Below are 24,486 nucleotides of genomic sequence, written 5' to 3'. Positions count from 1 at the left end.
ATTAGATATTTAGCATATATGTGTATGAGGAAATATAGCACCTAGTATTGTATAGTAGTTATGACGTTATCCTTAATGATGGTGTGCTTTTGTTTTTTAAGATTGCAGCAAAAATTGGAGGTGATGCTGGTACATCACTGAATTCAAATGACTATGGTTATGGGGGACAAAAAAGACCTTTGGAAGATGGAGGTAAGTTATAGTCATTAAGTATTTTAATTGTTTTACACAGGTTAGTTGAAGGTGATTTTCAATATTTTTCAAGTGTTCTTTTATTGAAGCACTACTTTTATAATAAGGTTCTTAAAATTGTAAGGTTTATATTGGCCTCAGGAGGAAAGGGGGAAAAAAGACCTTAGACAAGGTAGGTAAAATGTAAAATTTTGAGTCAATCAGCCAGTTTTGTCTTAGTAGAAAACAACATTTTCTTTCTTTTAGGATTGTGCCAGATTGACAGTTTGCACAGACATCTTGTTAATATAATGAAAAGAACGAAAATATAAAATGTTTAGAAAACATCTCACTGGTTTTTCTCGTCATACATGAATTAATCTTTATATGCTATGTTTTCATTGTTTTGCTATTTCAGATTTCACTTTAAAGGTTGATGTTGCTATAGCTTGCTACTGTAGTGTGTTGCAGGTTATACCTTTTTTTTATGTTACTTTTTTTGTTTTAGTACCTTGTTTTGTGTTTTAGGTTTAACTCAAAATGTGGCTTAAAACAGATTTATAGTGCTTTGTATTTTTTAAAAAAACGTAATTGTTGAAGCTTCTGAACTTAGAAGTCTGCAAGTATTTTTTTGTTTTAGATTTGATGTATGAATTTTGATACATTTTCTTTTTGCCCTTTTATTTACTTAATTTTTTTTTAAGGAGGATTCTGAATGAGCCTATAGAATGTATTTGTAGCTTTTGACCAGGTGTACTTGGTTTCCTTTTATTTAAGTGTCTTTCACATTTATAGAGAGGTTTTAATATACAAAAAAAATGAGCTAATGATGCTTCAGATGTTGTATGTAATGTATTCTTTTTATTTTATGTGTAGATGGCTCTTGGACAAGTCCGAGCAGTACAACACACTGGGAGGGAATGCCCTCTCCTTTTAAAGGCAGGAATTTTTATTTATTACCTGTGTTTAGTATGTAAACGTGAAATAAACCAGTGGATTCTTAAATGGACACAAATAATTCTTGGATTATGTGTCTGAATTTTTGCTGCACAACATTCTGATGTTTAATCATTTAAGTTTGAAGGGGGGAGGAAAATGTAGTACTTTCAGATGTAGGTTGTCTATTCTAAGGTATGCATTGTATTCATCTGTGTAAAGGGTGTAGATGAAGGTAGTCATGTAGTTGCTTTGAGTTTTTCTGCTGAAGTGTATGCCGTGAAATGTTTGGTTAGGGACAATAGAATAGTTTAGATTGAGATTGCCTTGTAATGTGATTTTTTTTATTTATTTATTTTGCATAGCCTTGTGGTCACTGTCAGATACACTCAACTTTGATATGTCAAATTTTCACATTTTGATAGGTTCTGTTTTTCTTCCAGTCTTCAGTTCCTACAGTGGGAAGCATCATTAGCCTTTAGCATGTGATATTTTGCTAGTAATGGACCTAAATACTTTGTCTTGTATCATTCTAAAGTGCTTAACATACATTAAGGTCAGTGATTTGATACAATCAAAAAGAATTTTTTTTAAATGTCTGTGCATCTTTTAAACATGAAAAGAATGAAGGAAATGTAATGTTTCTTTTGATTACTAAAAGTTTGGGATAAGTTTTGGCACTTTTGGTTCAAATGATCAACAATTATCCTCAGCTATTTCCCTAAGTGTTTACATTGATATTTATTCTTGCTTGGGCACGGGTTAGCTAAGTCTTGTAAATTTGTACTTCTTGGCAAAAAAGTTAAAAGGCTCTTAATTTTGCAGATCAACCAGATGCTAAGAAAGTTGCTCCTCAAAATGACTGTAAGTATTTTGAATTGGGTTAAAAGCTAAAGTAACTGGATTTTAATATCAGGGTTTTGTTCCTGGTTTCTGTTGGGTGCCTTTGGAGTTAGTTGGTGGCCATGAATATTTTAGAGTGAATGTCTTTGTAAGTATTACTTCCTGTCTTCATAATCTCCCACTTCAATTATTGCCAGGTATATATTAATAAGATTTGATTACTAAATTATTTTCATATTCAGTTTATTTTTTAACTCCATTTTTTAACCTAAGCTTGTGCCCCTTGAGAAAGAACAGTTTCTTTCTGTGTCATTGATAATGATATCTGCTATTTTACTGACTTTCTTCCCACTGTCAATGTTGATTTAAGTATTCTGCATAAAATTTTACTCTCAAAGGTGGTGTTTTCTGTGTGTATGGCAAAGATTTTAGTTTTGCTTCGTATGATTGTATTCTTAAATATGTGTGAACTTAAATTTAAGGTTTTCATTTTATTTGATTTTTTGGTAGCTTTTGGAACACAGTTACCACCGATGCATCAGCAGCAAAGGTATAGTGAAATGCTTTTCAAAGAGTACTTTGCAAGTTTTAGTTTAACTGTAAAAACACAACCAAGTTAGTGTAGAGTGAGTATGTGTCTGTATATATTTTTTATATATTCATTTCTCTCCACCTAAGTTGATACGGAATGATCATTTTTCCTTTTGCGTGAGATATATTTGTAATTTGGAAAGATGGGTAGAGTTAGCTACATATTAGAATAACTAAAGTGAATGAAAATAATTGTTAAGAAAGCATTCCCTGAACTCCACCCCAACTCCTTTGCAGTTCATGCCTTCAGACTTCTCATCTACCATACCCTCCTCTCTTGATGTGTGTCGCCTTAAGATTCTGACTTGAACTACTCAAGCTCTATTTTCACTGTGAATATGTGCCTGAAAACCTAGTTTAAGCCATTAGACTTCATTTTTATATGTAAACAAATTTTCTTTGAAGGGGAAACCATTAGTTCTTGTTTTTTGTTAGCAGGTCTGTTATGACAGAAGAATACAAAGTTCCAGATGGAATGGTTGGATTTAGTAAGTGGCCTAATTTTTAGAGCTTTGAAAACAATCAAAACATACTTTATAGTCTTTTAGCAAATTTTTTTTTCCTTTTTCTTTACTAGTAATTGGCAGAGGTGGTGAACAGATCTCACGCATACAACAAGAATCTGGATGCAAAATACAGATAGCTCCTGGTAATGTTATTGTCTTGCTTTTTTCAAAGTGACTAGAAAGCTACCATATTTTTTTAAGTAGTTATTGAAAATGATACTGTAATCTTCGCCTAAAATATTTTTGGTGTTTTTTTAATTGTAGACAGTGGTGGCCTTCCAGAAAGGTCTTGTATGCTAACTGGAACACCTGAATCTGTCCAGTAAGTATGAAATCATACGCCTGAGGCCAGCCTCTCTTTCCTTCTGAAGGACATTGCCCCTAAACTGAACTGATTTTCTCCTGCACTATTAATTTTCCCATTTTCTAAATAATTTCTAACAGGATATAAAGATGCTTGAAAATCCCTCCATCTTAACAAAAACTGTCCTTGAACCTCACATTTCTATTTCTCTGCCTCCTTAGACAATAAAACTCCATAAAGGGGTGGCTGTCTTTGTCATATCATTCGCATCTGTTTTCATTTTGTCTTGAACTTGTATGAATCGACTTTTATTCCCATGGTTCCATTGAAATTGCTCTTTTCAAGATCACAAACGGCCTCTGCATCATTCCGCTTATCAACATTGTTTGACACAGTGAACCACTTTTCCTAGAGATACCTCCCCAGCTGCTCTTTCTCATTCTTGGTTGTCCAGCTTTATCATCTTGGCCTTTCAGTATGAAAGTGCCACACAATTCAGTCCTCTTACAGTCTATCTACATGTACTCCTAAGATGACTTCATTTACTCTTTTATAAACTTTAATATGTAGCTTTATATAATCATAAATTTTATGTACTCCTAAATTTCTATTTTCAGCCTTGTGTTCATCTAAGTTCTAGACTCCTATCGAGTTGCTCACTTAGTTATTTCCACTTGAATGTCTGCTGGATATTTCAGACTTTAGATTGTTAATAATTGTTTCATTTATAATTGTTTTCCACCCCATTCCTGTCTGCTTTGTCTTCTACTCATCTCAGTGTTTGGCAACACTGTGTTAAATTCTTTCATCTTTTTCTTGAGGCACCTGGGTGGCACAGTTGATTAAGAGCCTGACTCGGTTTCAACTCGGGTCTTGATCTCAGGGTCATGAGGTCCGGCTCCATGCTCAGCACAAAGTCTGCTTGAGACTGTCCCTCTTCCTCTCCTCTGCCACTTCCCTCACCCCTACACATGGGCACTCATGCTAAAATAAACAAATTTTTTTTTTAAAAAGTACGTTTATCTTTTTCTTGTCTTTCATTTATCCATAAGCAACTCTTTAGTCATTTTTCTTCATAATTCATTTGGAATCCAGCTTCTTCTTGCCACCTTTTTTATATCATCACCTTATCCGTGACACTGTTTGTCTGTATTTCAACGTGTTTCCACTCTTTAGCCTTGTTCAGCAGTAGTNAATCCAGCTTCTTCTTGCCACCTTTTTTATATCATCACCTTATCCGTGACACTGTTTGTCTGTATTTCAACGCCTTGTTCAGCAGTAGTTTTTTTTTTTTTTTAAAGATTTTATTTATTTATTCGACAGAGATAGAGACAGCCAGAGAGAGAGGGAACACAAGCAGGGGGAGTGGGAGAGGAAGAAGCAGGCTCATAGCTGAAGAGCCTGATGTGGGGCTCGATCCCAGAACGTCGGGATCACGCCCTGAGCCGAAGGCAGACACTTAACCGCTGTGCCACCCAGGCGCCCCAGCAGTAGTGTATTCTTAAAACAGTATAGCCATGATGATCTTTTTAAAATGTGAATCAGTTCAAATTCTCTCTAATGCTTCACCACTTAAGAGTAAAAGTCAGTGTCTTTATCATGGCTTGATATACCTGCCACCTTTCTTTATGTTTTACCACTCTTCTCCCAACTTACTCTGTTCAAGCCCCATTTAGCTTCTGTTCTTTCAGCACACCAAGTATGCTTCTCATTTGCGTCCTTTGCAATTTCTTTTTCTTCTCCCTGGAACATTTTTCCGTCTGATATTTTCATAGTTACTCCCCCTCTTCCTTTACATTTTAGTTTGAATGTCTCATCAGTAAAGTCTTTTATGTCTGCTTTGCATACAGTAGCTTACCTTTATGGACACACATTCTGTCCCCCTTATCCTGTTTTGATTTTGTTTGTAGCACTTAACCAAACATGCTGTTTTTTAATTATTTTATCAAGGTAAGCTATACCAGCAGGAACCCTGCATGTTTTATTCAGTGTTGTAACTCTATTACCTAGAATAGTACCTGGTGTATAGTTAACATTTAAGTATTTTTGACTGGATAAATAAATTTTAATGTGTGAGTGACCAGAGTGATGTTTTAAAATTGGAAATACATCATTTAGTTATTGGCAAATAGCTTAATTCTGAGATAACTTTAGAAGTAAAGTGGAAAGAATAAAAGAGTGCTCCTTCTTGGAAATTTAGGATTATCTCAAAAATACTGCAAATTATATACCTAGAAAATTTAGGACTATCTTAAAAATACTGCAAATTATATATCTAGAAAATTTGTCCCTGATAGCATTTTCTCTTAATTAAAATTGTTAAATTAGCTTTAAGCCACCTAAACCTGAATTGGGATGGGAGAAGTACCTGATTATATTTTGTATTTCTCTATTTGGATAAGCTTTTGAGTATACCATAACTTATTGTTTGACTCCTAATTTGTTAACAGATCAGCAAAACGGTTACTGGACCAGATTGTTGAAAAAGGAAGACCAGCCCCTGGCTTCCATCATGGTGATGGACCAGGAAATGCAGTTCAAGAAATCATGATTCCAGCTAGCAAGGCAGGATTAGTTATTGGAAAGGGGGGAGAAACGATTAAACAACTTCAGGTATTACTTGTTAAATGATTACTTTTCATCTGTTTTGAAGCCAGTTTCCTTCCACTCCCCTTTTATTAATACACATGATTTCTGTGATTAATAGGAGAGGGCTGGAGTTAAAATGGTTATGATTCAAGATGGACCTCAGAACACTGGTGCTGACAAACCTCTTAGGATTACAGGAGACCCATACAAAGTTCAGGTAAACTTAAGTTTATATTTTACATAGAAAGATCTGGGTAAAACTTGTATGAATAATTACAGTGTTTGAGACATGCTTTCTAAATTGGGGTTTTGGTTTTGTTTTTGTTTTTGTTTTTGTTTTTTTTTTTTGTACTTCAGCAAGCCAAGGAAATGGTTTTAGAATTAATTCGCGATCAAGGTGGTTTCAGAGAAGTTCGAAATGAGTATGGGTCAAGAATAGGAGGAAATGAAGGGATAGATGTAAGTAAAAATACCCATTCAGAAATGGTTGTATACTAATTCATAAACAGATGTGTTTTTCCTGTTCTGTGTTAGGTAGCCTTCTCCATAATTTACGCCTTATAGTACGGAATGTGTATCTTGGTACCCTATTTGATTGAAGCATAGTGCTGTATATACTTTTATGAATTGAGCTAGATTAATTTTCAGGAAATGGCTTTCCTTAATACCTAGTCTTCTTTGTATAAGGTCCCCATTCCAAGATTTGCTGTTGGCATTGTAATAGGAAGAAATGGAGAGATGATTAAAAAAATACAAAATGATGCTGGTGTTCGAATTCAGTTTAAGCCAGGTGAGTACATATATTTCATTATCTATGTGTTAGTAGCAATTACTTTTTTGACACACACATTTGTTGCTAACTCAGTTCAGTTTGTTTCTTTGTTTTGAAGATGATGGAACAACACCTGATAGAATAGCACAAATAACGGGACCTCCAGACCGATGTCAGCATGCTGCAGAAATTATTACAGACCTTCTTCGAAGTGTTCAGGTTTGACAGATACTAATATTTTCATTGTTTTGTTTTCATTAAAAAAATTTTTTCCTTCGAGTCTGAAAGCGTCCCCCCTTCCCTTTAGTTTTATATCAGAATCTGTCTCATGATACTTCGTTAATAGCTAGAAAGTTTAAGTTGTTTTGAGGTAGACATCTTGGAGCAGGAAGGTAGCTACATACTTATTCACCCCAGTATAAAAAGAATAAATGGTGGGTATTACTTGTTGATTATTTGGGCCATGTCATCTCTCAGCCTCTTTAAATTTCTGGTTTAGGAAAATGAAGGTTGAGGAAGATAGACATGTAATGACTTTATCATGGAAAAAAGAGTACACTTCTGTGCTGACTTTATTTCTTTCCTTCTTGTCTTTCTCTTCTTTAGGCTGGTAATCCTGGTGGACCTGGACCTGGTGGTCGAGGAAGAGGTAGAGGTCAAGGCAACTGGAACATGGGACCACCTGGTGGACTACAGGAATTTAATTTCATTGTACCAACTGGGAAAACTGGATTAATAATAGGAAAAGGCAATGTATTTTAAACTCTTAATGTTTTAATGTATGGGTAAAAATTTAACACATAAACCGATTTTTCTGGATGCTATTTCTGTTGTAAACTAGTAGCAGTGATTTTTCCTTGGCTGTATCTTAACGTTGATTTGTAACAAAAACAAATGGAGGGCTTTATATATAAATAAAATATATATATATTATATATATATAAAATAAAAGTGGGATTTGAATAACAATTGGCTTCTAGAGAGGGGACCAACAGTTTTAATTATTAATGTAAGAAACTTTTGTGTCATTTGTTTTTTCCTGACTCACATCTTTTTTAAATTTGGCATTTTTTAATAAGTGTGTTAGTTTATGTTACTTTTAAAAGCAGTTTATTTGAACCAAAATTTTTTTTTTGATTGTAGTTTGCAAGCTGCAATTTATTTTTTTTAATTTTTTATTGTGTTATGTTAGTCACCATACAGTACATCATTAGTTTTTGATGTAGTGTTCCATGATTCTTTGCTTGCAAACATGCAGTATGTGCCCTCCTTACTACCCATCACCAGCCTATCCCAATCCCCCACCCCCCTCCCCTCTGCAACCCTGAGTTTGTTTCCCAGAGTCCATAGTCCCGTGGTTCATTCCCCCTTCTGTTTACCCCCCCTTCATTCTTCCCTTCCTTCTACCGATCTCCCTATTTCTTATGAACCAAATATTTTGATAAGTTAGGTTTTTTTGGTTATAATTCATTTTAAGGTTGGGTATAGACATACTAATTTGTGTCTTAAAACTTGAATGTGTTTTAGGAGAAGCATGAAATGCTTTATATAACTTGAATTAAAGTGTAAAATAAATGTAAAATCCTAAAAGAATATTGGCAGATGGGATACTGCTCAAAACTTTTTTTTAATGGTCCTTTTAATTGTGACCCATTTTCTTTTGGATGGTTCCTTTTGTATCCTTTGAGTCTTTAGAGAAATTATTGTGCTTTGATTTTAGGAGGTGAAACCATAAAAAGCATAAGCCAGCAGTCTGGTGCAAGAATAGAACTTCAGAGAAATCCTCCACCTAATGCAGATCCTAATATGAAATTATTTACAATCCGTGGCACTCCACAGCAAATAGACTATGCACGGCAACTTATAGAAGAAAAGATTGGTGTGAGTATGCTTTAAGCTTCGATTTCTAGGGGTGCATGGCTGGCTCAGTCAGTAGAGCATGCGACTCTTGATCTCCAGGTAGTAAGTTCAAACCCCACATTGGGGCTTACTTAAAAATTAGATAGGGGTGCCTGGGTGGTTCAGTGGGTTGGGCATCTGCCTTTGGCTTGGGTCGTGATCCTGGTTCCTGGGATTGAGCCCCATGTCAGGCTCCCTCAGCGGGCGGCCTGCTTCTCCCTATCCATGACTCCACTCGTTTTCTCTCTCTCTCTCATAAATAAAATCTTAAAAAAAAATACATAACAGTTTAAAAAAACCAAATAGATAAATAGATAACCTTGATTTATACGTAGACCCTCTTAGTTAAATAAGACAATTCACATCTTCCTTTAATTGCTATACAGAAAAATGCCAATTTTTAGTCTAAGATTATAGGTTTTATCATATAATGGGTACATACAACATAGAAAAGATTCTCCAGCAGTGAAAAATAACCCAATTAAATTGTGTAAGACTGATGAATCACAGACCTGTACCCCTGAAACAAATAATACATTATATGTTAACAAAAATATTTTAAAAATTAGAAAAATAAAAATGTAATTAAATATATGTATATATAAGTGTTCAGAACCTTGTATTTGGGTGTGGATAAATAAACGGATAGTGTTACTTGTAGATATGGTGTTAGGGTTGGTGGAGGGTTATACAATATACTTGAAAGACATAGTTCATGGGAATTCAGCATTTAATAAGGGCTTACTTTATTCAACCCTGGTGGGGTAAATACGAATTACATGCATCCCACAACTTCAGAGTAGAAATTTACAAATCCAACTCTTAGACTGACAATCACTCAGGAATTTTTAAAATGTATACTACTTGAATGCTTTCCACCTCTACACATACCACACAGTTCTGATTCAGAATGTCTGGAATAGAGCCTAGCATCTAATTTTAGAAGGATGTTCCGGGTGATACATGGCCAAATATTGGAAATTTTTCCTTTAGAGCAGTTTCCTTGTGGTAGTACAAAAAACGTATAGTGAGTCTTGATTGTGCTTTCTTATACATGAGGAACTAGTGCTTTTCGGTGTTCTTTTACTATAGGGCATAAGGGAGTATCCTAAGTTATTAATAACAGAATTTCTTAGGAAAATTCTCCTTGATGTTTGCATGCTGTGGATGGAATACAAAAGAAGTTTGACACTGTTTCTATCTACAGAGAAAGACACAAATAGATGTATATAAGATACTTAATGTCTCACAGGGGTTCCTGGCTGGTTCAGTCAGTAGAGCATGCAACTGTTGATCTCAAGTCATGAGTTCAGGTGCCTCGTTGGGTGTAGAGATTACTAAAAAATAAAAAGAAGGTATTATAAAATTTATTCAACACTGTAAATTCTGGACTTGGTAGTGACGGAGATTGATGCTAGAAAAATGAATCCATCTTGGTTTTGGGTTTTACTATCCTTAGCATGGATGGATCGGAAGCAGTTTAGTGTGGTTAAGAGCATGGACTCTGGAGTCACGTTAGGGTTCAAAATACTCTGAGTCATTTACTGACTTTGTGACCCTGGAGTAAGCTATTTATACTCTTGTTTGCCTCCTGTTTCTTCTTCTGTAAATGAAGATAATAGTAGCTACTTTACAGGGTTGTAGGGATTAATTGAATTGTGTGTCACTTTTAAAAGAGTGTCTGGCACATACCCCTATAAAAATGCTGATACTTTTTGAATAGTAATTCTTCTTTACTTTTTGGAAAGGATTGTTTATGGATAATAGAGTGATAATGACAAGAGTTAGTTTTAAGTTAGACTTAAAAGAATAAAGTAATAAAAAGGACTTTAAAAGTTGTGAAGTTTAGCTTCATTATTTTGTAGTTAGAAAATAGACAACCAAATGTGGTTTAAGCAGTTTGCTCCAAAATGTCATGATCTTTCTTAACTGCACGAGAGCTGTGTTTAGGACAGTTAAATCTAGTCTAGTGGTCTTTACAAGTTGGTTTATGAAAAGGAAAATCAACTAAGCATTATTAATTGTGATATGGTATGATATGAAGTTACGGTATTTGGAAAATGATAAAGAGAAAATGAATTTAAAATATTGATGTAAATGGGGTTCATTGACACAAAGGTTGTGAAGAGGTTAGTTTTTTGAATGAGAACTAGTTGTTACTTCAGTGCTAAACTACTCAGAAAATTCACAGTATAAGCCCTAAGCAATTTGGGGAATATATTGTCAAGGTGGTTGTCTCATTGTTAGGAAAGTAGATGTAGAATGGATGCAGAAAAAGAAAAGCTAGAGACAACATGGTATTTAATATGCTTCCATGATTAAAATGATAAAGGAGTAGTAAAAGTAAGAATTATAAAAAGGAAAGGGAAATAACAGAACAGGTGTTGATTTTAACAAATTTACATGTCTCAGTATGGTAGAGTTAAGAGTTTAAGCAACATGAATGAGGAAATGAAGGAAAATCTAAAATATGTTGCTTGTGACTATATCAAAGGGGAGAAATAGAAGGTTAATTTGGCCTTTGTTCAGCCATTACCATTTTCCTGATTTTTTTTTTTTTGTACATCTTTTTGCTTTTTCACAGGGCCCAGTAAATCCTTTAGGGCCACCTGTACCCCATGGGCCCCATGGTGTCCCAGGCCCCCACGGGCCTCCTGGGCCTCCAGGGCCTGGAACTCCAATGGGACCATACAACCCTGCACCTTATAATCCAGGACCACCCGGCCCTGCTCCTCAGTAAGTACTGAGTTTGGTTCTGGGGTTTTCCTCCAAAGATTCTAACTTTTGGTAAATGGTATTTTTATATTGATTTCTATCTTTTCAGTGGTCCTCCAGCTCCTTATGCTCCCCAGGGGTGGGGAAATGCATATCCACACTGGCAGCAACAGGCCCCTCCTGATCCAGGTAAAAGACATTTATCATTCATGTGTAATCTGTATTGTTTTTGTTTGTCAATCCTGTTATCCTCTTAAATTTTCTAGTGTCAGTTCTACATTGTGTGCATTTTTCTGCACTTGTTTAACTCTTTCAGCAGGAGTCTTAGTTTCTGGTCTTACCACGGTGTATAAGTTGGTGTGAATATGATCTGTTTTCAGTGAACTTTTTTCTACTTGCATTTGGCTTTCTGTCCTTTCAGAGTGATAAGAGCAGAGTGCTAAAAGCCAAAAGCTACAGGAAGAACCACATTGTCTTAGTTTTAAATACCAGTGCCATCAAATGTCTAATGTGTTAATTGTGACATTATCCATGAAAGAATAGTGTACATTTATTTATAGAACTATGTGAGTATCTAATGGAGCATTTAATACTTGACTATTAACTTTTGAAGTTCTCAAAAAAGATATATAAGCCGTTTTCATATTCCTGATGTGGTAACTTCGCATATTAGTAAAAATCAGGGCTGTTTAATGTCTGCATGTTAGAACTAAAAATACATTTGGTTAAATGTTTTCTTTGTTCAGATCTGGATTTTATATATACGTTCTATTCTGTTATTGCATCTCCCATCCTCTAGTTTCCTTTCCATAATGGTCAAAGGGGCATTCATTGAAACCAATTAACATTTATTTATGATCCTTCTTTCTCACCTACTACCTATCTTTTAGGCCTCTTTCACTGGAGTAGTTTCAAGGAAGGTACTGAATTATGGATTCCTTTCCACACTAGTATATTTATTTCTTAAAAGAACCTAAATTATTGATTTAAATGAAATTGTTGTAGTGAATTTGATTAAACATTCTTTTATTTAAATGTGGCCCTATATTATAATACTTTAATTTCATAGGAAGTATGCTCTTTGGAATATGTTGGCACAGCATTGACAGTAAGCAAATAATCCCAACTTGCACTCATTCAAAAAACAACTTGAGTGTGCTAGGATGTGGGTATGCAAAGATTAGTTTACGTTCTATAGCAGTGAAGTGCACTTTAAGTGTTAGCAATGCTGTGATGGACTGAGAGAGGGTCAAATATAATTTAGTGTGTAATAGTTTAAACACCTCTTAAGAATGAGAAGACTTTTCCTCTTTTAAGCTAACTGGGATGGTGTGATTAGACAGAAAAATCACATAATTTAAGAGGTTTCAAGAGTTTGAGCAAGTTAAGGGGTGAATTTATATTGGGAAGCTTGGATCTGCAAGATTGTACCTTATGAGCATTGTTTGGGTCGGTAACATGATTGAGAAAAGTGTTGGGAATCAGAAATAGTCTCTATCACAGTTCCGTTTTCCCACTAGGACTAGTAGTTAAAGGCATCATCATAAGAAGTGGTTGATGAATATGACTTGCAGCATTACCTTTGGAAAAAGAAGTAACTCATTTAGCTAAAAGATAGCAGCTAGGGTTAGATCTTGCTTATAGTAGACTTAGCATTATGTAAAAACCAAAATAATTTAGATGAAACTGTTTTAGTGAATTGATTAACATTCTGGTATTAAAATGTGGCCCCATAATGACAAAGTCCGTATTCTCTGAACTAAAATCTTATTCTATAAAAAATAATGGGCTGTTAAGGATTCTTATGTAGTAGTCAAGAACTTAGATTTCAGAGTGAACAGACCTAGATAGTCCTAGTGCTACAACTTTAGTAACTGTGGGATAGTAAGCAAGTTTTTTAATCCCTCTATATCTTTCTTACCTATAAAATGATAAATGAAAGATAATCGTGTTGAATGAGTAGTGAATTCTCTGTATATGTTAGTTATATGTAACTGTGAGACTGGTTCTGTTATACCCTCTGTACATTCAGGAGTACAAGTATCATTTTCTAAAGTCTGTTTTATCTCAGTATCTCTAGCCAGAGATGGTGTCAAGTGAAATATTTGTGTTAGTATATAGGTAATGACACCCTTAAGACATAAACACCAACTTAGAAAAGCAATACATTTATTACTTGAAGGTTTGGAGGGTGGATAATGCCTTAAAATTGTATTACCTTAGACATGGTATCACTCTAGAAATCCTTGCTCCTTTTTTCTCAAACTTTATTAAACAGCTAAGACTTGCTGCCCATTTGGGATAAAGGCTAAACGGATTTCATATACATACAGACTCTGGCTAAGGAAATTACATTTTTCTTGGTAATATAAACTTATAAAGATATATATAGTGTACTTATAGAGTACTTAAAAAGGTATATCTATAGTGTCAGACTATAGATATAAAGGACAGAATCAAGATGAGGATTTCTGTTTCTGACTGAGAGATCTGAAACTGTTACTGCATGAGTTTGATTTTTTATGAAGGATGAAATGAGGGTGCAAATGCAGAGGAAGCATAACATGGTTTAAGGCCAGATAATGAACATGGCAACCTGAAAAGTTTAAGCAGTCTACTGTGACCAGAACTTGAGTGTTGGAAAAAATATTGACAAATGGGGAAGATATGGCTAGAATGGAAAGGATAAGCCAGGGGGTCAGGTCGTTAAGGATACTGGGTAATTAGTGTTGTACCTAAAAGCTTTTTACAGCCCTGAAGACTCTATGGAATAAATGAAGAATTTCAAGTAGGGCAGTAATATCAAGTGTAATGGGTAATTACTGTGAAATATGAGATGAAATATGGCTAATCTGTTTGTTTTTTTAAAGATTTTTACATTGTCTCTACATTGAAAACAAGACAGGACAGAATTCATAGTTCTAAAATAATTGTTTCTTGTACAGGTTAGTTCCTAGAAATCCTTTCCTTTAGTCATTTGCCATGGAGAACTGCTGTGCTTGAGGCAAAACCAGTTCAGGAAAAAACCAAGGCCACAGGATGTTTTGAGGCAAAGCATCAGATTTGGAGACAAAAGATCTTTATTCCCATCCTAATTCTGCCACTCAGCTAGTTTTCTAGGGACGTCACTTAATCTCTGCACCTCACTTTCCTGTAATTAAGGCTGATGATGACAAAATAATAGAATTGAAAACTTCCCATTTACTATTTGTTTTTGATATCCAGTTAATTTTGGGCTCTTATTTACCAAAGAGGGTGTGTGTGTGTGAGAGAGAGAGAGAGAGAAACAGATTACGGACTTTAGATGCAAACCTTGAACTTGTGTTTATTCTAGCTAAGGCAGGAACGGATCCAAATTCAGCAGCTTGGGCTGCCTATTATGCTCACTATTATCAGCAGCAAGCACAGCCACCACCTGCAGCTCCTGCCGGTGCACCAACTACAACCCAAACCAATGGACAAGGTAACTATGGTAATTGAATAATTTATTTTGTATGTAGAAGTAGAAACTTGCTTTTGGAATTATATATGAAGTACATCAGTGTGTATAATATCTAAAAATTTCCAGTATTTAATTACAGCTTCAGTGAGCAGACTTTTCTTTTTAAAAACAAGTTTGAAATAATTACAAACTTCCATAAAAGTTTAAGTTGTAAGATACATTACAGGACACCCAGGTAACCTGGCTCTTTAATATTTTATCCCCCACCTCTCATTTGTCCCATTATCCTGTCATGAGTGTCCATATCCATTATCAGTAGTTTTTCAGAACCATTTAAGACCAAGCTATACACGTGATGTCCCAGTAACCTTAAGTACCCTTTCTGTATTACTCCAAAAATACATTACCATCATATAGCTCTCTAAAATAGTTAGCATTGATACATCACTACTGTCCCGATGCAGAACCCTTACTGATTTAACCAGTTGTCCCATCAGTTTCTCTATTCTGAACCAGGATCCCATCTGGCAAAGAAGTACAGACCTTTTGTTTTGTGAGATGATGGTCAAATCAACATAGGTTCCTTCAGCTTTTTCTCACAAAGATGAGGTCATGATCATGAGATCCTTTTTGGGGTTTGGCAGTACCTCAGAAATAATGCTGTGCTCTTAGTGCGTTATATCATTGGGTCATATAATGTTGCGCTTCATCCCTGGAGATGATAACCATAGTCACTTGGTCATGTTGGCGTCTGCCAGGTTTCTATACCATAAGATTGCATTTTTCTCTTTGAAATTAATAAATAGTTTTTGGAGGATTGTACTGAGATTATATGAGTATACTATTCTTTATATCAGCTTCTCTGATAGCACATTCCTGATTCAGCTATAGCTATGATGATAATTTTATTTACATCATTTTATATGTATTAGTTGGTATTGTACTATAAGGAAGAAGTTTTCTTCCTGTTTATATCAGTATGGACTCCTGTTTTATTCAATATGTTGCGTTTTAAACTATCTTTACTACTTGATTATCAGATTGCCCCAGCTTTGGCCAATCAGGAGTACCTTCACGATGGCTCCTGTAGCCTTTTGACACTTCTGTCATTCTTTAAGCACGTGCTTACTTTCTTGCACAGTAAGATGCTTATTTTGTGCTTTCTGGGCTCAAGCCCTAGAATCAGCCATTTTTCCAAGGAGCCCTGATTCCTTTTAGTAAATACCATCAGTGTGTTCATTGCTACCAAGGTGTCATTGCTTCTAAATCCTTTCAGCATACAGAGCTGGGAAATTTACCTGCATGTATATCTGCATACACATATATGAAACAACATAAATATTTATTGGTATATATTTCTAAGACTATTGTATCCCCTGCAATTCCATTATAACACTTAGAGTTCTTTCTAGCTTTTTCCCTTTGCTTGCTTATAAATGGTGAAAGACCTTGTATCTTTAGTGTGTTTCCTTATTTAACCAATGAATCTACTTAAATGCTCAATGTGACTAGTTTTCCGTTATATATAGACAAATTTTCTCTGTTGACTGCCTCTATACCTACTGCTTCCTGTGTCTTTGGCACCAGCGAGAATCCCACTACCACACAGCACCCTCACTCCCTATGGCAGGCCGCTCCCAATTTTCCACTCAAGGAACAGAAGGAAAGGGCCAAGAATGTCTTTTGAAACCCTTAATCTTTTTTTTTTTTTTTTTTTCCTTGAACAGGAGATCAGCAGAATCCAGCTCCAGCTGGACAGGTTGATTATACCAAGGCTTGGGAAGAGTATTACAAGAAAATGGGTATGTTCTACATTTCTTTTTTATACATTTCATTAAATTAAAATTGAAGCATTTAGTAAATATCACACTAGAAGGATGAAGATTGTGATAAAACCATGTTTGTATCATCTTTTTGTTACTGGGACTTTTTAACTTAAAATCTGGAAGTGGAGAATAATTGAATGCATTCTAAAATCACTGAACTTTTAGGTATATCAAGGTTGTCACAGATAATTCTTAAATTTGTGGTCACATAACAAGGAAATCTTTTTATTTCTAAATGCAAATGTCAACCACCTAATAATTGAAACTAAAAATTGCCCTACTGGCACATATAACATTGGATGTAGTTACATATATTAGTAGTCTAACTGGCATAGGTTAAATTCTGGAGTGCCAAGCAAAAATTGGTTGTGTGTCGTATTTTCTGCTGCAAAATAAAACTGCCAGTGACATAGTACATTAATTACTTAAATAACATTTGTGTATAGGAAAAAGTCACCTAGAAAGGCCATTTCCATTCAGTAACTTTAGAGCACATACTACATGCCAGACATGGTGATAGAGCTGAGAATGTGATTGTGGGCATAATAGCTAGGAGTCCCTGCCCTTCTGGTTATATTCTCATAGAGGATACAGTTATTAATCAAGTATTTTGCCAAGTATATTACTACAAATTATGAATGAAAAGAACTCTATTTCCACTAACACATCATATGTACAGCTACTAAGTAGTAGAAGCAGAATTTGAACTCCCAAGAGGGCATAAATCCCAAGCCTGTCTCCCAAATTTGTCTTTTCCTGGGACCACTTGGAACCTGGTATTAATACTGTTGACCCTTGAACAACAACGTAAGTTTGAACTTCCGGGATAACTTATAAATAGTTATGTTTTTGGGTTTTTTTCTTACAGTACTATAAATGAATTTTCTTTGTGATTTTCTTAGTATTTTTTCTCTAGCTTACTTTATTGTAGAATACAGTATATAATAATATTTACTACTTAAACATACAAAATATGTGTTAATCGACTGTTTATGTTATCTGTAAGACCTCTGGTAAACAGAAGGCTATTAGTAGTTAAGTTTTGGGGAAGTCAAAGTTATATGTGGGTTTTCAGCTGTACAGGGGTTGGTGCCCATTAACCCCTGAGTTGTTCAAGGTTCAACGTATTTCTGAACAAATAGTTTTTGCTTTAAGAAGCTTGTGGTGTTAGTCATTTTAAATTAACACGTTTACCACAGCCACTTGTCACAAACGAAAGCTAAACAGATAAACTTACCCATCGTTCACTGGTATGGAACAAATCTGTAGATGGTAGAATTTTCTCATAAGATACAGTCTGTTTGAGATTCTCAGCATAAATTTTAGTGTTTTCTTTGCCCATGGATATTTTGTCAAAATCTCCACAGAAAGAAAAATTTCCAGCAGGGTAGTTACATTAATCTTTTTTGTGTGGGATACATTTACCTGGTGATACGAATATTTTACACAGCTTGATTTCTGTTTAAAGAAAGAAAAATAGTTTTTCCTCAAAACAGTCTATTCTGTTTAGGGTGATCACATAATTTATTGTCCAGATTTGGATAGTTTGAAGACTAACTAAGGGTGCTATTCTGTCAGGATTTATGGCCACTCTAACTGGTATGAAATAGTGTCAACCATTTTAAAGATTTGAGAATTTGCAGTTGTTGCAATTAAAAATGATTGGGTCCAACTTACATTTTCACAGTGGTTAATGTGCCAGAGATGTTCCCTACGTTAATATTAAAAATGAGTAAAAACAGGCCGTTTGTGGACCTAGAAAATTATTGGGGAATTAGTGCGACTTGTATCTTAGTATATTTTATCATTCATTTGCAGCATGGCCATTAATAATAATTTACTGTTTAGCTTTGTTATATTTTACGTGCCCCAAGTGAGGGATGTGTGTTGAATGTAATCTGTGAGGTCTTAATACCATTCAGATTTTTAAGGATAAACTTATCACCTTGCCATTCTTTTAATTTTTCATTTTCTACCTTTGCTGACTGTAAAATTTTAATTTCATAGATAGTATGCTGGACTCTGTTGAATCCTTTGTGGAGAAAAATTGTTACAGAAATAATTAAGTAACACTGTGTTTGGCTTAAGATCCTCCTTAACCCCCACCTTTTTTCCCCCCTCAGTTGTCCGTTTTTCTTTTCTTTTCTTTTTTTTTAAGATTTTATTTATTTATTCGACAGAGAGATAGAGACAGCCAGCGAGAGAGAGAATACAAGCAGGGGGAGTGGGAGAGGAAGAAGCAGGCTCATAGCAGAAGAGCCTGATGTGGGGCTCGATCCCAGAACGCTGGGATCACGCCCTGAGCCGAAGGCAGACGCTTAACCGCTGTGCCACCCAGGCGCCCCAGTTGTGTTTTTCTATAGCACGACAGTGATCAGCTGTTAATTTATTGAGCAAAGGATTAGTTGAATGAGTCTCTCACATGTAAATCTTAAAGGAAATAATGTTAAATTGCCAGGTCTTTAATTATAGCTACAAAGTCAATTTATTTTTTCCTTTAAAAGTTCTTTTGTTAAACTATTGGTCGCTTAACTACCTTAGTTTCTCCTAGGTGCATTACTTGTCCTTAGAATCCTTTTAGAACAACCGTACATACTCGACCTTAAAGCATAAAACTAACACAGTTCAGTTTTCAAGATTGATTTTTATGTATGTATGTATGTATGTGTGTATGTATTTAAAGTAGCCTGTATACCTATGTAGAGCTTGAATGCAGCCCTAAGGTTGAGTCACATGCTTTACTGAGACAGTTTTCAAAATTTTTGTTTTATTTTTTTATTGAGATTTACCTTTTTATTTTAGAGAGCATGTGAGCAGGGGGAGGGGCAAAGGGAGAGAAGCAGACTCCAGGCCAAGCATGGAGCCCAGTGCGAGGCTTGATCCCACGGCCCTGAGATCATGACCTGAGCCAGAATCAAGAGTTAGATGCTTAACTGATTGAGCCACCCAGATACCCTCAAGATTTTTAAATGAAAGGGAAGAAAGTAATAAAATATCAGGGAGATAAAAATTTTTATGTCCGAATCCAACTCACTTACTTGGAGAGGCCAAGTTGAACTCTTCCAGTGGCAGAACTAGGATTTTCTAGGACTCTGGACATCCCAGTTCCCAATCCCGTGCCCTCTTTACCAAACTAGGCAGGCTGTCCCAGCTTTTGAAGGCAAATTTCACCTTTTTCTGTTAAGAACAGAAAATACCCACTAACACTATAAATTTGTCATTGTTTGCTTATAAGTAAATAAACCTCTTGAAACAGGAGTTTTTAAATTAGTTTTCTAAAACAATTCTAAATTTCCTAGGATTAACACCAACAATTTAGGAGAGAAATTCATTAAGATGGGATTATAGAGGGTTAATGAAGGAAATTTTAAGTCTTAATAAGGAATGATAGCCAATGTGGAAGAGTAGGTATTTTTGAAGCTAGAATGAAGGGAGCTTTTGTAGTAACTAAACACCCTAAAGAGATGAAACAGGGTTTCAGAGTAGAGACCGGCAGTTGCCCTTTGGAAGAGGGCTAGTGAAGGCATTTTTGGAAAAGTCAGGAGTTGAGGAAGGCTCTTATAATATTAAGCGCTGATAATGGTGGACTCTGCACCTTTGGTGTATGGTACCTTAACGGGTAAAGTCCGGGGCGGGGGGTGGGGTGGGCAGTGGAGGAAGTGTGGCGGGGAAAGTGGTTGTGGGAAAGATGCAGGTGTTTAGAGAGATAACTTAGAGTAAAATCTATTCAATCAGGTTTGTTTCTTGGGCTGTAATAATAGAATGTTACGTGTGAACTCTACGGCAAGTCTCTTCTCTTAAATGAAAGTAAAACCTTATATATTGTAAACCTATATGTAAATACTAAGTCATGTTCTAAAGTATAAACTAAACTATCTGACCTCTAAACTATCTGACCTCAAAAGAGTTTTGAACTAAGGATTAAGGGAGTAAGCTAAGGACACTCCTAAAAGGGGCAGAGAGGCTCAAGAGGCTAGGGGATAGCCAAGTCCCACGTAGATAGAAGAGTTCTTTGTTTACTTTCAGCAGGACAAAATGAATCACATTTTTCCCCCAGATTGGAGGAATGAGTTGAGTTTTTCTTTGGACACCTTCAAGATTTTAGTGTGAGGTGTTTACTAAGTGTTTGTTTTTCTTTGAGTCTAACATGTTTACCTTTCACTCCCACAGAAATACTTGAGTTGGGGGGGAGGGTAGAGAACATTTGAGTTTGATGAATTTTCTTAATGTGTCTCCCTGTTTCTACCATCTTTATGTTATTTTGTCCCTGAAATGAGTATGCAACAATGGTCAGTTCCTTTCTGTAAACCCAAAGTAGAAATTGTTGCGGTCTTAACCAAGTTTGGCCTTAAGTCCCCAGGTTTTCAGGTGTACAGTTTGTAAGAAATATTGTGTAGGTTTATTACTGTTGATACCCTGGGGTATTTGGCAGTTGTCTAAATATTGAAACCTGTTTCTGATTTGCTTGAATTGTGTTTTGTCCTTTGTCAGGTTACTCTTAATATAATTTTGCTGTGATTTTGAATACATTATATTGAAACTTTTAACATCTTCTTAAAGGGTATCTTGAAGATTAGTCTTTGTACACACAGTTTGTAGGTTACTAATCAGGAAACAAAAATCTTGACCAGATCTTAAAATAATAAAGTCTTTAATAGCTTTCAGGTGGGTTTTTTTGTTTGTTTCTCAAAAATGTTCTTTTTCTCCATCAAGGATTTTATATTTTATTTAAAACCTATAGTGTAACATCCTAATGAATAAGAGAAAAAATAATGGTCCCCCCCATCCCTGCCCCCAACATCAATACCAGGGTACCAGAGATTGCTTACTTGAAGTACTTTCCAAACTCATTTTAGAACATTAATATTTATAATTTCTGTATTAAATCAGGATACCTAAATCTTTTCCTTTCCTAGTTAATTTCAATTTTGCTTTTTATTAGGAGTGATACTCTAGAGCTAAAAGTTAAGATTAATGTAAGGCAAAAAGAAACTGCATTTTGATTTTTTTTTAATTACAAGAGTAGTTTTCTAATGAATAAAATAGGGCACTAATGAATATATAAATTAGAACAGGAGCAATTCTGACCCTCTGTGCTTGTCTTTATAACCTGTACTTACAGTGGATATAATTTTGTATTAAAATTTAGGGGGTTTTTTTTAGGTCAACAAGGGCAGACACAAGATTATTCAAAAGCTTGGGAGGAATATTACAAGAAGCAAGGTATTGTTTTTATTAGAAATGAGATTCTTTTGGACTTTTAATTGTGGTTACAGCAACAAAGTTGTTCTGTTTTCTCAAAAGGTCAAGCAGTTCCTGCTCCTACTGGTGCTCCACCAGGTGGTCAGCCAGATTATAGTGCAGCCTGGGCCGAGTACTATAGACAACAAGCAGCCTACTATGCCCAGACAAGTCCCCAGGGAATGCCACAGCATCCTCCAGCACCTCAGGTATACCAAACTTGCTAGTGTATTGATTTCTACTCCAATCATGTTTTCTGCATGTTTACTGTTTTGTCTGGGATTATGTTTGCCTTTTTAATTTTTATCTGGCATAGCATAACTAAATGAAGTAACGTGGTGTATTGTTTGGGTTTTTTTGTTTGTTTTTTATAAATGCTTTTCTGGCATCTGAGTGCTGAATATTTCTACAATGCCTTTGATTTTAAAAATAAATTTTTTTCCCCCAGGGATTTGCAAATCATGCAAGAAGCCACCACCATTTATATTAACCAGTTTTTCTTTCTTAAAGGATTCACTCCTGAGTTAGCTCCATTTAAAGGATTTTCTTTAACTTTTTGTGTATTTCTTATGTATCTCTTCTGCACAGGGCCAATAATAAGAAGTGGACAATACAGTATTTGCTTCATTGTGTGGGGGAAAAAAACCTTTGTTAAATATATGGATGCAGACGACTTGATGAAGATCTTAATTTGTTTTTGGTTTAAAATAGTGTTTTTTTTTTTTTTTTGAAAATGTACAAAATATCTATCACTACTGATAGGAGGTTAATATTTCTGTGTAGAAATGAAAATTGGTTTGTTTTTAGTATTTAGTGTAGATGTACACATTCCAGCAAATGTATTTGCAACTATTATGTGGTCAATGCTTTGTGATATAAATGTACTTTTTCAATGTATACTTTCACTTTTAAATGCCTGTTTTGTGCTTTACAATAAATGATATGAAACCTCCTGTGTCGGTAAGTTGGATATGTGGGTATTTAAAGGATTCATAATTTCTTAGCAATGATAAATTAAGATACATCTACACAAATATATAAGCTTTCCCCATGAAATATTAATTGAGTTTTTAAACACTGGCATGTTTTTTCCCCCTTGCAGTATAGTAGTAGATTGGAGGATCTTTTCCATTTATTGTATTTGGCTGTTTCAGCACAAGTAATCCTGATTATCTTCATTTTTTTTTCCTTCTGTTTGATTAAAACCTGCATGTGTGTACAATGATCTTTTGGCATACTTCCATTGCATTAACAGTGAAATTTCCTTTTATACATGACCACTGTTTCAGATCTGTACTGCTGCTATAACAGTTAACCTTTCTGTTCTTAATTTAATAATTACTTGATTTCCAAGACTGTTTCAGCATAACTAATTTTAAACAGTTTTTCGGATAGTGAATATGAGTAGTTGAATAAGAAGTTTTTTCATGTAAAGAAACTTTCAATGTATACAATATTAGTGTGTTTCTTTTTAAATTTAGGGTAGAAAAGTGAATAGTATGCAAAAATAGCTACAGTGCATCTGCCATTGAAACCTTATTGGGGTATGGAAATGTTCAAGCTTTTTTCTTTTTTTTTTCTTTTTGCAGTATAGATAAGCTTTGTTTTGTAAATGCACAAGTCCAATCATTGAATCAACTTAATTTTTTATGTACTTGAAATCACTTTATTACTCTATAACACTCATGCTGAAGTTGATATTTTGTTGAAATCCATTGTTTACTCTTTGCATATTTGTTGGCTCTTTGCATATTAATATATTAGACTACATGCAAATACAGTCTGTCTTGCCATTGTCTGTTGAAGTGCAGGTTTGATCCAGCCAGTATAGAACTAGCTCTGTAGGGGTGAGGAGGACTGTGCTGTGTATCATCCTTGATTGTGTTCCTTCAAGGAGCATTGCACTGTAAGTACATCAGAATGACAAATTGATGAACTGCAACAGTATCTTTTTGTCAATGTTCCACATAATGTAAATGCCATACTTTGTGTGAATATTATGTTGGAATACAGTGCTGATATCTTAGAAAACCATAACTGCTTCTTAATTTAACATAGAATAATACATAGGTCTGTATTTTTTTTTAAGTGAGCTTAATGGGTAAGTATTTTTGATATGCTTTAGCTATAGCTAAAGAAAACTGATCATTAAAATTGAATAGTATTACTCATTGGTGCTCCTAAAATATATTGTTTTTCACTGTACAGTATGCATATCTTCTATATTAATATGAAAGACTTGAAATGTATCAGACAGAAGTGGTTTTCAGTTTGCAAATATTAAGCAATGTAGCAGTTTAACACCATTTCATAAATATATATTAGCTCTTTCATTGGTGGGGAGCACCATTTGTTCTGAATATACTATTAAGGGAGATGTACAAGGACATAAATGTTGAGATTACTTACAGGGTAGAAAATAGTTCAGTTTATTATAGATATTTTGAAATGTTTTTTTATTGTTTTATAGAACCTAGAGTGACTTCCCTTTCCCTTATTTAGATATGGATATATAGTTCTAGTTTCAAGATTAATAGTTAAGGAGTTAGTTATGTGTTATCTTTAAGAGTAGGGTTATTGACATGAACAATTTCAGTATTTTGCATGATACTGTTTTATAGATGACCTTTTAGGAAAGTGGTGCATTTATT

The 24,486-nt window shown here is 34.9% G+C and overlaps 1 protein-coding gene across 20 annotated transcripts in view; it reads left to right on the top strand.

Moving 5' to 3' along the window:
* FUBP1 (far upstream element binding protein 1) overlaps nt 1–24,486 on the top strand; it is a 34,762-nt gene that overhangs the window by 5,498 nt on the left and 4,778 nt on the right. For 3 of the 20 annotated variants that reach the window (XR_004623276.1, XM_034653727.1, XM_034653728.1), the window contains exons 2-21: nt 102–192; nt 1,048–1,110; nt 1,933–1,971; nt 2,461–2,500; nt 2,977–3,029; nt 3,119–3,190; nt 3,312–3,369; nt 5,802–5,964; nt 6,059–6,157; nt 6,298–6,399; nt 6,628–6,730; nt 6,831–6,931; nt 7,319–7,460; nt 8,433–8,593; nt 11,196–11,347; nt 11,436–11,515; nt 14,661–14,798; nt 16,496–16,570; nt 21,758–21,817; nt 21,899–22,044. Coding sequence is in view for 19 of the 20 variants with exons in the window: in XM_034653727.1 (XP_034509618.1) it covers nt 102–192; nt 1,048–1,110; nt 1,933–1,971; nt 2,461–2,500; nt 2,977–3,029; nt 3,119–3,190; nt 3,312–3,369; nt 5,802–5,964; nt 6,059–6,157; nt 6,298–6,399; nt 6,628–6,730; nt 6,831–6,931; nt 7,319–7,460; nt 8,433–8,593; nt 11,196–11,347; nt 11,436–11,515; nt 14,661–14,798; nt 16,496–16,570; nt 21,758–21,817; nt 21,899–22,044 (1,938 nt within the window). In the remaining variant the exon portion in view is untranslated. Of the gene's footprint in view, nt 1–101; nt 193–1,047; nt 1,111–1,932; nt 1,972–2,460; nt 2,501–2,976; nt 3,030–3,118; nt 3,191–3,311; nt 3,370–5,801; nt 5,965–6,058; nt 6,158–6,297; nt 6,400–6,627; nt 6,731–6,830; nt 6,932–7,318; nt 7,461–8,432; nt 8,594–11,195; nt 11,348–11,435; nt 11,516–14,660; nt 14,799–16,495; nt 16,571–21,757; nt 21,818–21,898; nt 22,045–22,283; nt 22,398–22,423; nt 22,789–23,641; nt 24,476–24,486 lie in introns of those variants that run through there. The other 17 variants (XM_034653741.1, XM_034653742.1, XM_019802851.2 and 14 more) reach the window with 16 other exon arrangements.

This window comes from Ailuropoda melanoleuca, chromosome 2, assembly GCF_002007445.2.
Source record: "Ailuropoda melanoleuca isolate Jingjing chromosome 2, ASM200744v2, whole genome shotgun sequence".
Classification (NCBI taxonomy): domain Eukaryota; kingdom Metazoa; phylum Chordata; class Mammalia; order Carnivora; family Ursidae; genus Ailuropoda; species Ailuropoda melanoleuca.
This window is presented reverse-complemented; position numbering and strand designations above follow the sequence as displayed.